This window comes from Poecilia reticulata, chromosome 12 (assembly GCF_904066995.2).
Source record: "Poecilia reticulata chromosome 12, P_reticulata-male-v2, whole genome shotgun sequence".
Taxonomy (NCBI): Eukaryota; Metazoa; Chordata; class Actinopteri; order Cyprinodontiformes; family Poeciliidae; genus Poecilia; species Poecilia reticulata.
Window position 1 is genome coordinate 26,847,663 of NC_088841.1, and position 12,017 is coordinate 26,859,679.

Consider the following 12,017-nt stretch of genomic DNA (forward strand, 5'->3'; position numbering starts at 1 on the left):
TCCAGTCTTCTATGAATTGAGGACCAGTTACACTACGTAGCAAACTTATCCTACCCTGGTTTTCCTGAGTGGGGCAGTATGTGTAGAACATCTTGACCTCTGTTGTTTCCATTTCCTTGAACTCCAGTTTTCTATGAATTGAGGATCAGTTACACTATGTAGCAAACTTATCCTACCTTGGTATTCCTGTGTGGGGCAATACGTGTAGAACATTTTGACCTCCATTGGTTCCAGTTCCTTGAACTCCAGTCTTCTATGAATTGAGGACCAGCTACACTAGTCCTACCTTGCTTTTCCTTTGTGGGGCAATACGTGTAGAACATTTTGACCTCCATTGTTTCTATTTCCTTGAACTCCAGTCTTCTATGAACAGAGGACCAGTTAAATTATGTAGCAAACGTATCCTACCTTGGTTTTCCTGTGTGGGGCAATATGTGTAGAACATTTTGACCTCCATTGTTTCCATTTCCTTGAACTCCAGTCTTCTATGAATTGAGGACCAGTTGCACTAGGTAGCAAACTTATCCTACCTTGGTTTTCCTGTGGGGCAAAATGTGTAGAACATTTTGACCTCTTTTGCTTCCATTTCCTTGAACCCCAGTCTTCTATGAATTGAGGACCAGTTACACTACGTAGCAAACTTATCCTACCTTGGTTTTCCTGTGTGGGGCAATATGTGTAGAACATATTGACCTCCATTGTTTCCATTTCCTTGAACTCTAGTCTTCTATGAACTGAGGACCAGTTACACTAGGTAGCAAACTTATCCTACCTTGGTTTTCCTGTGGGGCAAAATGTGTAGAACATTTTGACCTCTTTTGCTTCCATTTCCTTGAATTCCAGTCTTCTATGAACAGAGGACCAGTTAAATTATGTAGCAAACGTATCCTACCTTGGTTTTCCTGTGTGGGGCAATATGTGTAGAACATTTTGACCTCCATTGTGTCCATTTCCTTGAACTCCAGTCTTCTATGAATTGAGGACCAGTTACACTAGGCAGCAAACTTATCCTACCTTGGTTTTCCTGTGGGGCAAAATGTGTAGAACATTTTGACCTCTTTGCTTCCATTTCCTTGACCCCAGTCTTCTATGAATTGAGGACCAGTTACACTACGTAGCAACTTATCCTACCTTGGTTTTCTGTGTGGGGCAATATGTGTAGACATTTTGACCTCCATTGTTTCCATTTCCTTGAACTCTAGTCTTCTATGAACTGAGGACCAGTTACACTAGGTAGCAAACTTATCCTACCTTGGTTTTCCTGTGGGGCAAAATGTGTAGAACATTTTGACCTCTTTGCTTCCATTTCCTTGAACTCCAGTCTTCTATGAATTGAGGACCAGTTACACTACGTAGCAAACTTATCCTACCTTGGTTTTCCTGTGTGGGGCAATACGTGTAGAACATTTTGACCTCCATTGTTTCCATTTCCTTGAACTCCAGTCTTCTATGAATTGAGGACCAGTTACACTACGTAGCAAACTTATCCTACCTTGGTTTTCCTGTGTGGGGCAATATGTGTAGAACATTTTGACCTCCATTGTGTCCATTTCCTTGAACTCCAGTCTTCTATGAATTGAGGACCAGTTACACTAGGCAGCAAACTTATCCTACCTTGGTTTTCCGGCATGGAGCAATCTGCGTGGAACATTGCTCCACTCCAGCATATGGACAACCAGTTTAAGTCCATATGATGATTTCAAAGTCTTCATCTCGACAAGAGCTAATGATCAGCACCTAAACTTCTTTTTAGTCCATATAACATTTAGTATTAATACTGAAAATGACAAAACATTTAATTCTCAACCATTAGCTCAAAATTATCCATTACCAGACAAATCTACAAATATGACATTGTACCTTTAAACTTGTAGGGCAATGTTTTGATGGCCATCATATTGGGTGGGATGCCAGCTCACCCAGGTATCGTACTTCCTCCATTTTCTAGAGCTTCCTCTGAAGAAAAGGCCATGAGAAAACATATTTTATGTAAAACATCCTGTTCATTCACAAATCTATCAATATTTGTGCTTTCATGTGTCTGTCTGAAAGGCTTGATGTGGCAACTTTAAATAAACTCCTTCAGATGGCCATTAGTGTCCAGTTCCAGGTACTAAACAATACTTCTGTGGATTTCTGATGTAAAACACTGAGAGATTGATAAAAACACAGAAAGGGTTAACAACATTTTAAAAAAAGATTAAACATTAAAAACACATGGTTAAACAGAAACACAGGAGTCAGTGGATGATCTCTAGGAGAACATGGAGTTATTTGCAGTAGTAGTTCAAATGGCGCCCCCTGCAGGAAGAAAGGTGCCATAGCTAAGAGAACAAAGTGTGATCCTCCTGAAGTACTTTAATTACCCTCAACTTCTCTGGTAGGTAATGGACTGGACCTTGTTTTACTAAAGTAAGTGTCAGAACAAAAAAATCAATATTTATTTATTAAACTTTCCGTCATCACATTTTCTTTCATAACTGCTTTAAAACAAGTAAATATCAGAAACTTATGCTAATGCAGGGAAACTATACTGAGGTGGAAGTTAGTTATTCCATTAGAGTACATATTCTAAATGTTTTTCATATAAAAAATAATGAGAATATTTAGCTTAAAGCCTGTAGAGCTGACGGCCACAACATGGATTTGAAACTAACCTCATAAAAATGTCAATCACTTGGATTTAATGACGTGTTTTAGATCAGAAGACAAACTAGACATGTTCAGCTTATTCATGCTAACACTATGAAGCTACAGACTTCGCCAGCCTGTGACAATAAACATTTACTGCTTTCACCCAAGGAAAAGAACAAGGAACAATATTTAAAATGTACTTACAGAAACTAAATCTCTTCTCTACAATGTACAAGTTTATATAAATATGAGTCAGAGAGACGTGAAGAAAGTAACCGACTAACTTCAAAATAAAAGTCTGAGAGCTACGGTTACAAGTTTATATTCTAAAACTCAGATTGTGGATCAAACAGCTTGAACATTACCTCTGTGACCTCTAACCTGTAGTTCAGCAGATGTCTCCACCGTGTTTGAATCTCTCCTCTAACAGTCGTCGTGTAGAAAAGATGAAATTACAAGAGATGGGGCGTTCTTCCGGCACCAACAATTGGTTGTAGGATCTGAATAAATGTTGTTTCCCATTAATAACTGCAGTAGATGATACTGACAAGTATGGAAACCAGTTTCTCAAGTATTTAGATTTACTTTCAAACAAAAATTAGGATGATGTAAATTTAAAACAAGATTTAAAATTCCTGTTTTTTATCTTTGAAATCTAAATGAAAGTCCTTATTTTAATCCCGAAACTTCAGTTCAATATTTACATTTGTCAGTAAAGCCAAACTAAATCACTTAATGTTTATATATTTCAGTTCATAAAATACATAAACATAGAGAAGTTGGCAGCCATTTATATTTCCTTTTTACTGCAAATCAAAGCTAATGTTCAAACTTGAACTTCAGATTCCAACATACCGGCTGCATCCAAACATCCAGGTCACATGACCACAGCAGAATCCTCATCAGCTCATCGATTCTCAGCAGAGAAAACAAACCAGCACAGCCAGACGCTTTGGCCTTCATCAGCAGCTTTAGCATCACCAACCACAGCAGCTCTTACCTTGAGACGTCTTCTTGGTCCGCCGCTTCAGCAGCTGCTTCACTGACCTCTAGATGAGTCCAGCAGATCCTCCCAGTGTCCATCCTCCATCTGATTCCTGACGCCATGTTGGTTTCTCAGACGGTCATTTCCTTCCTCCACTCACTGCTTCATCTGGGTTTCTCCCATGTAGGTGGATTATTCCTCTGGCAGAATTTCAACCTGATCAGTGAACAGAAGCAGAAGTCGTTAATGACGTCGACTTTCTGCATTTTTTTTAGAATTATAGTCTAAAACACCAAAAGTACATAATCTTTTATGCAGTTTTAGCGACGCTAGCAGAGGAAGTGAAGGAAGCCGTAAATTGTGACAGTAGGAGGCGGTGTTGCAGTTTTACACAACACTTTGCCATAACTATGATCCCAGAATATGACAGCGCTCATCATATATTGTCATCACACTGTAGCTTTAATAAATATTTTACTAAATTAGTTTCTGCTAGTTTTCTTCTTCCTCCAAAGAATAAAAAGTAACTATCTGACCACTAATGTTGTTTTGTCACTTTTTATTATATCAAGGATAAAATGAGCAGAAACAGTTTGGATTAAATATTAGTATTTTCTATGAGTTACAGTATATGATAAGCAGCATCATATTCTGTGACCGTCTATTAATCCATAATAGTCATAATATTAGAGGTCAGATGTCACTTTTCATTCTTCTGATTTTCTTAAATGTAATTTATTGCATTGGTTCTCTGCCCTTTTGAAAGCTGACATTTTTAGCATTTAGCATCGTGTTAAAATGCAACAGCGCCTCCTACAGTGACGGTGATCAGAACACCGGAAAGCTTTATAGCCTTAGCACCAGCTAACATGCTAATGCTAACACGTAACAGACAAAGCTATACGGTAACATTTAAAACTTCAACAAAGTTCGCACCTCCAGGAATCGGTTCTGAATAGCATAAAGTCCAAACCCTCTGTACGAGGGACAGAGTAAAAACATGGGGGTGTTTATTACCAGACGAGCCCGGTCTCAATCCGCTGCCGATTCCTGGCGCCATTTTTGTTTCTCGGCTGTTTCAGCGAGTTCAGCAACTGAACAAACGCCGCTTCTTAGAACATCCGCTAAAGCTCAAAAAAGCGGCTCTAATAACTTCATCAGGGAACTAATAAACTTATTACAGGTAAATAAATACAGCGACCTTAAACAGCCGCGCTCCTGCGACAAAACATTCAGGTTCACCGGCATCATTACGGTCCGTTACTCCAACAGGCGGGTTGGGGAGCCGAATCACTTCTTCTTCTTGTGTTAGACCAGCTGTACTAGTGCATTACCGCCCCCTGCTGGACAGGAAATTAATGCGGAATACAGTAAAACTCAAGTAGTTTCAGAATTATCAATAATTATTAAACTAAATAGGTAAATTAATATTAGTTAACTAAATTATATCTGTTAGTTTCACCTGTTATTTTTCTTGCATCACTTTCACACATATTTTCAATTGTTTATTTCAGGAACTTTATCACAGAGAAACAACCTAAAACCAGTTAGGAAGCTTTCCTGGGTTTTTCACTTCAGGTAATGAAAACGTGACATTAGGATATCACACACCACCATTAAAAAGCATATTTAATACAGAAATATGGGCTTAATGAAGATAAAGTTTAATGTTCGGACCTGAAGTTCACCAAACGTCTGAATATTCAGTCACTGAAGGAAAAAAATAATATATTTCTGTATTTTATTTAATGACCCAAATGTTAGAAAACATCTGAACTTCAGCCAGTAGAGACAAACCTGACCTTCCATTCAAGTGATGGTTATATTATAACGTTTTGTCGTTTCTGCTTAATGTCACGTAAATAATTTAGAACAAAAACGACTAAAGTGACCAGGTTTAGATCTAATCTGGGGATATTTTAGCTCAGAGTTAAATTAAATTTATCAGAGTGAAATGAAGAAACTGGGCCAGTTAGTTTACATATTTAAGCAATAATAACCTGAACGACCCGAGTGGAAACAGCAACATTCCCTAAAGCTGCAATAAACTTCATTCAGTTTCACAAAATTTAAACCACAAATTATTTTGACCATATTTTAACCCAAATGAGAGAAAAATCTAAATTATGAATCTCCTCTCATCTCATTGCTGTTCAAACACAAATATGTATATTTAGTCCAATCAAAGCTACTTTTTAATCATCAACAGGGATTAAAAGTTCAATTACAGATAAACGATAAAAATAAAGAAATCATGTTTTCATTTTCAGGGTAAAAACCAGTTTATACAGTCATATTGTATAATCATGTTAAATTAAAATAACTGCTGCGTTAAACAGACGGAGCCACAGATGATCAGCAAAACGTCAGATTCTTCATTCAGCTGAGCTCCACGAATCTGTCAGCAGGAAGACAACATGGCCGCCGCCGTGAACCAGGAAACGTTTCATGAAGAAGAGCAGAAACCTTCATGCTGGTCAGCTGGTCTACAGTCTGAGCGAAGAGCAAAACTCTCACAAAGCGGAGCGACTTCTTTACTCCACAATCATCCAGATCTCTGGAGGTTCTGGACACAAACCGGGCCGATCCGCAGCAGAACCTCCTCCCGGGTTCTGGAGCCCGGCAGAGCTCCAGAGGTCACGACGTCGAGTCTTCACTTGAAACTTCACTGCTGGATCCGAAAACTGTCAACTCAGCAGTTTTCTCCAAATCTTTATATGGAGCCAAATAAAAAATTAACAGCAATAATTTGGATTATTTAGTATTTTATAGGAGAAAAAGAATGGATTCAATTTTCAGAGTTATTTTTTCACAACTTTACTCATTAATTTATGAAAGTTAGCAGCAAATTAAATATTTACTAGGAAAACTAAAGAAGCTAAATATTATCAAACTATTTAAATAACTAAATACTTAATTAGTTAAATGTTTACCTAAAAACTTAGTGTTTAGTTCATAACCAAAGATTTTGTTCCAATATATTTAACTTACTAAACACACATTCAGCCTGTCAAGGAAATATTTAGTTTACAAACTAAATATTCATCTAAATATTTAGTTAATTATCTAATTAGTCAATAACTAAATGTTTAGTATGTAACCCAACTATGTAATTAACGAGCTAAATATGTTATTAGTGAACTAAAGGCTCAGCTTCCCGACCACATGGTTCACAAACTAAATATGTATTTAGCACTGAAATTATTTAGAAAAGTGAAGCCAATAATTTCCTCCAATAACTAAATAATCCAAATTATTGCTGTGAATTTGTGACTGTAACCTTTTAAAACTGCTAATGAGCATGTTGGAGGGAAACAGACATTCTGACTTTATGTAAAATTATTTGAAATAAAGTATAAAAACGATCTTCTTACAGCAATGGCTGATTATTAACTTCATCCGATTGTTTCTGCAAAACTTAAATCCTATAAAACATTTTGAATAATTCAGGAAATAAATCAGCTAATTGTTATTTCTGGTGGATTTAAACTTTTCCAGCTGATTTTTCTGCTGTTCATCAGAATCAGAGGATCTTAAAGTGCAGAGTGTCGATGGAGGAGCTGATCAGAGCGGCGCCCCCTGCAGGTCGGGGAAGCCGTCACAGTTTGGACCTGGGGGTCCGGTCCAGCAGAACCTTCATGTCCAGCAGAGCCTCCTCCACGGCCGCCGCCAGGCCGCCGGCGTCCGTCTCCCCGCAGCTGTTGAACGCCGACACGGCGAAGTTGATGTGGTCGTCCATGGGGTTGTAGCAGACGCCGTAACCGTGGGTTACCACCGGCCTGAAGCACATCACGCAGTCCGTCTTAGACGGGACCTGAGGGGGACCAGAGGGCGGGTCAGAGTCCAGAACCAGGAGAGAATTGGGTTACAGCCTAACGTCAGGATCCTGAACCTCTGCTTTAGTTAACAATGACTAGCATTGATGTTAGCTTCTAAGTTAGCAACATAACGCACAAAATCTTAAAGGAAACTGGATGCAGTGCATTGCTACCAATTGTCAACACTAGCAAAGCGAGTTAACAAGGTTAGGAACAATTTGTAGCGAAGAAAAGGAAAGTAGCTCAGTTATGCTAGCTTGACCATGAAACCTTAGCATGTAGATGTGCTGTGGAATCTGGTGTTTCAGATGAAAATAAAAGCGACAAACACCAATTGGCAGATCCTCATCAGTGGAGCAGGAGTTTAAATCAGCTTTTGTTTCCAGAAACATTACAATTCACTTTATTTGTCCTTTGTGGGTTTTTATTTAGCTTTGTGCATTTTATAAAATGCACAAAGCTAATTTTTAATTACGCATTTACTTTTATATGAATCAGGTTTGACCTAACTATCAAACTTCCAATCGGTCCTGTCATTCTTGTGCTCTGTCATAATCTCTATGAAAAAGTTTGTTCTTTAATCGTTTGCTGCTATCGTGTTTTTCTTCTGTTTCTCTAGATAGGAGAGAAGTTTAAAATGATAAATAGAAAACAGTCTGACACAAGAAAAGTAAAGTCATGGTAAGCAATTCTAACTTAATTTAAAATGGTTAACATGTACTAATATTAATACTTTTGTACATGTTTGATGGCTTAGTAAATACTTGAGTTAGGGAACAGTAGAACCAGATTTCCTTGACTTTTCTTTTTTAATAAGCAACAGCTTAAAGTGGCTGTTGGAGACAGACTGCTGGGTTTTCTGATACAAGCCGAGTGCAGCACAGGGAAGGAAACGGTGAGGAAGTTGAACACAGATATTTTGTTTATGAAATAAACTATTTCTTTTTTTCATTATGATTTGAAATTAATATAACAATTAACATGATTTATTAAATGCTTAACTATTGAGTACATAATGACTATAATTTCCTTTACCTTAATTTCTTCATCAGCCTTGACTGGGATGAAGTGACTGAGAGTGGATCCAGGCTTGGAGGTGGAGATAAAAGTTCTTTATTGGATTAAATTTATATGAATGAAGCAAAAACAAATAAATAAATAGAGAGGAAACTTTGTCCAACTGTAATGATTTACTTCTTGGAGTGATGCATGGAGCTGGTCTGGTGGTGGGATTCCCATCTGATGTTTTGGATCTTCAAGCAGTTGAGTTGGATGTTAGCAGACCAGCTTCTCCACCTCATTTCACAACCTGCTGCCTTTTGTCTTCAGGTTTTCTCTTGCACAAAAAAGGTGGACTTCTGGGAAGCATCCAATTTATGGACTGGAATTTAATAGACCGAGCCTGGAGTCTCACAGAGAAGGGAGGTCCCACTGGATAACACCAGGAGGTCTTGGTTTTTCCCACACCTGATGAAGGAGCTTCAGCAGAGTGGGATTCATTGGAGTCAGGCATAATATGCTCGGAGTCCTGGAACGTGGGAATCTCGTGCTGAACCGAGGATTCGAACGCTGCTGATGGAGGTAAGACCAGATTTGTATCCAGGAGTGTAGAGGATGAAGCATCAGCCATGGAGCAGGGTCTCGTGGTGGTTTGTCCATCTGTAGTCTCTGAGGTTGGAGCAGATGAGCTACATGCTAGTTGATTAGCTTCTTGCTGTCTTCTCTTTTGAGGCTTTTCTCTTTTAACGCGAACCATTTTTTCTGTCAGAGCAAGTGGTTCTTCCTCTAAAATGCAACAAGTAGAATGACAGGGCCTCGGAAAATCTTTAAAACAGAAAAACAGAAATCCTGCACCTTGATCTCTATTGGCTCATAAACTAATAAAAGTGGGATGGGGCATCTGCAGGGGAACAGGAAGATAAGAGCAGTTGGGGGTGGGGGGGTCTATGTGTGTGAGGAGGAGTTGCATCAGCAAACTTGCAAAAGCCTAAAACTTTCCATTTAGGGAGGAATAACTGGGGCCAAAGGTCATGTTGCCAGAATTCTGTCTGTCTCATTTTGATAAGAACTTAAATTTTATATGATGAAAGGGGGGAAGGTGGCGGGGGGTCTGACATGCTCATTATTCACCATTTGATTTAAGAGAAGGTTCCAGAATCCTGTCTGTTTTATTTTGATAACTTAATTTAAATCAAAAGACATGTTCTTAGACGATAAGCAATGTATATATATAACCTTATTAATCAGACAAGGTGATATAAAACCTTATTAAAACAGATGTTCAATACGATAAGCATTTTATGACGCAGATTTAACAGACGGTCGTGTGCGATAGCATCGATTTATTGATTTCGATTTGGGCGTGGCATTTTAATCCATCAAACTCGATTCATTAAAATTTGACATTAACTTGTACTCTATATTTTTCATGATGCTGGGCTACTGATTATCCCTGTCTGGACACAGGGTCAATAGAACCAGTTTAAAAGCTAAAACGAATGGTTATATGCCAGACATGGAAAACTGGGATGCACTTGTCAAATTACCCTGGTTTCTGTCATGGTGGGTTTGAGGTTCTTGACCCACATGCAGAAACACTCAGAGAGGTAAAGGATTAGTAAGAGGGTTCCAGGGTCCGAGGGTTACTGCACACAGGAAGAGAGCAATGATGAGTTCAAATGCGGAAGGGGATTTCAGTTCTGAGAAGGCTCTGACAGTTCTTACTTGTAGTTAACTGGAGAGCGAGCGGTGGGGAGGCGAGGCTTTTCCTAGGTGGTTTGCAGGTCGGGTGGTTCAAAGGGCTGGAGGGCGGACAGGTTCGTCTTCCTCGTGAGATCGAGAGGGAACAGTGCAGAGACGTCACGAGAGGATTCCTCCAAAAACTCAGGTAACTCAAAAGGTCCAAGTGGAACTCGAAACGTCCTGGAGAGGATTCACAAAGAAAAGGTTAGATCAGTGATAGACCAAACTTTTAGCATCATATTGAAGAAACAACAAAATCAAGGGGTTAAATACTTTTATTTAAAGTCTGATACACTTGTTGCTCAACAGTGTGCAAAGACCGGATAGTGTCTGTACTCAGAAGCCGTTTTCAACAGGAAATGCAGGCTGTTCAGAGCTGTAATAGGAAGTGGCCCAGTCACATCGTTTCAGCGCCTGGCCTCAGTCTGCAAGATGTTGCTTAGACATGAGTTAAAGGTTAAGCAGATAAGTTTTCAGTCCCTACCTGCATGTGGAAAAGAAATTGTATAAAACAGGAGAGTGGATCCAGGCTTGGAGGTGGAGATAAAAGTTCTCCTTTTATCTCCAGTTACTCCTGTCAGAGCCCACTCTCACATTGTCAAGTGTCTATCTGCAGATGTTATTAAAGCATTTGTTTCTTGAAAACTTTTGATTCTCAGCAGCTTTTTTTTGAAAAATCATCTTTTAAAGATTTTTCACTCCACAATTTTGGTGCTGCAAACAGCATCTCTTGCTGGTGCATCCAGCAAGGACTGATCAGAGAGGGCTGATCACCGCTCAGCTACAACAACAGCTGTTTCCCCTCCATACCTCCAAAAGGTCTGTCAGGGAGAAGTGGGGGTTCTACTGATTTCCGCTGTGAGGGATCAGTCACAACGAGAAAAACAACTTAAAGGCTGAGCTGAGTGAGGAACAAAAGCTTCTGAAATTAAGGTAAAGGAAATTTTGTGAATATTTTAAAGGGATATTGTGGTGGATGCTCCTACCACCACCCCATCGTGTTAGTATTTATTTCTTTATTAGTATAGTTTATAGTGTAAGTTACTTATTTCATTTAGACTAACGATTCTCAACGTGGTCGGTACCTCCCCCCCAGGGGGCGTTCAGAGGACGGCAGGGGGTGCTGGCGGACATTTTTACAAAAGGGGGGCGATGGGATGCCTTTGGGGGGCGTTTAGTCGAAGGTAAACTTTACACCTTACACAGGATGAAAAATGGGATTTTCGACAGCTATTGACACCTTGTTCTGCCGTGCGCATGGAGATTGAGGGCTTTCGGCAAGAGCTTTTAGTCAGAGTCGAACACTGCCAAAAATGGTCAAAAATGCTGTGTGTCCGTATTCCCCTACCAGCCCCCTTCCCCTTGTGCCTAGCAGAGGTTTTTGTATTTAAATGAAGTTGCTGAGTACCATGCAAATGCAAATCAACTGTTGAGCACTGCCTATTGACTCTTATTCATTTTGTAGCTAACCCTTTTTACCTTCTTTTCACCATAAAGAATAATGTTTGGAGAAAGAATATTAAAACAATCTATCTTAGAACTGGACCTGGTTCTGGTTCAGAGCTGCAGCACCTGATTTCAACTAGGAACTCTAATTTTCTCTGAGATTTCATCTGTAACTCAGACAACCAGCTGAGTTTGCTCCCAGTTTCATAGTGGAGTCAAACTGGTACCAGTAGGTTCTGAGTGTTTGTGGCCCGGCTGAGATATCTGGGTTCTGGTTGGTGGATGGAAAATATTTCAATATGAAGTCAATAATTTATTGATCACAGAGGATTTATCTGGGCTTTTATCAGTAGAGAATCCAGATAGAATCAGTCTGTGGTGACAGAGGACAG

General features: G+C 39.3%; 1 protein-coding gene and 1 long non-coding RNA gene across 2 annotated transcripts in view; both read right to left on the minus strand.

Annotated features, from left to right (window-relative positions):
- Window positions 1-6,706: 6,706 nt before the first annotated feature.
- Window positions 6,707-12,017, minus strand: part of crata (carnitine O-acetyltransferase a) — a 62,337-nt gene continuing 57,026 nt past the window's right edge. The window contains exon 14 of the mRNA XM_081613682.1: window positions 6,707-7,433. Coding sequence (XP_081469808.1) covers window positions 7,218-7,433 — 216 coding nt within the window. The 3' untranslated portion in view covers window positions 6,707-7,217. The remainder of the gene's footprint in view (window positions 7,434-12,017) is intronic.
- Window positions 8,608-10,765, minus strand: LOC145554188 (uncharacterized). Its single transcript, XR_014090226.1, has 2 exons — window positions 10,453-10,765; window positions 8,608-10,359 (listed from the first exon to the last, which is right to left on the minus strand). It is a non-coding gene; the product is annotated as an uncharacterized LOC145554188 (long non-coding RNA).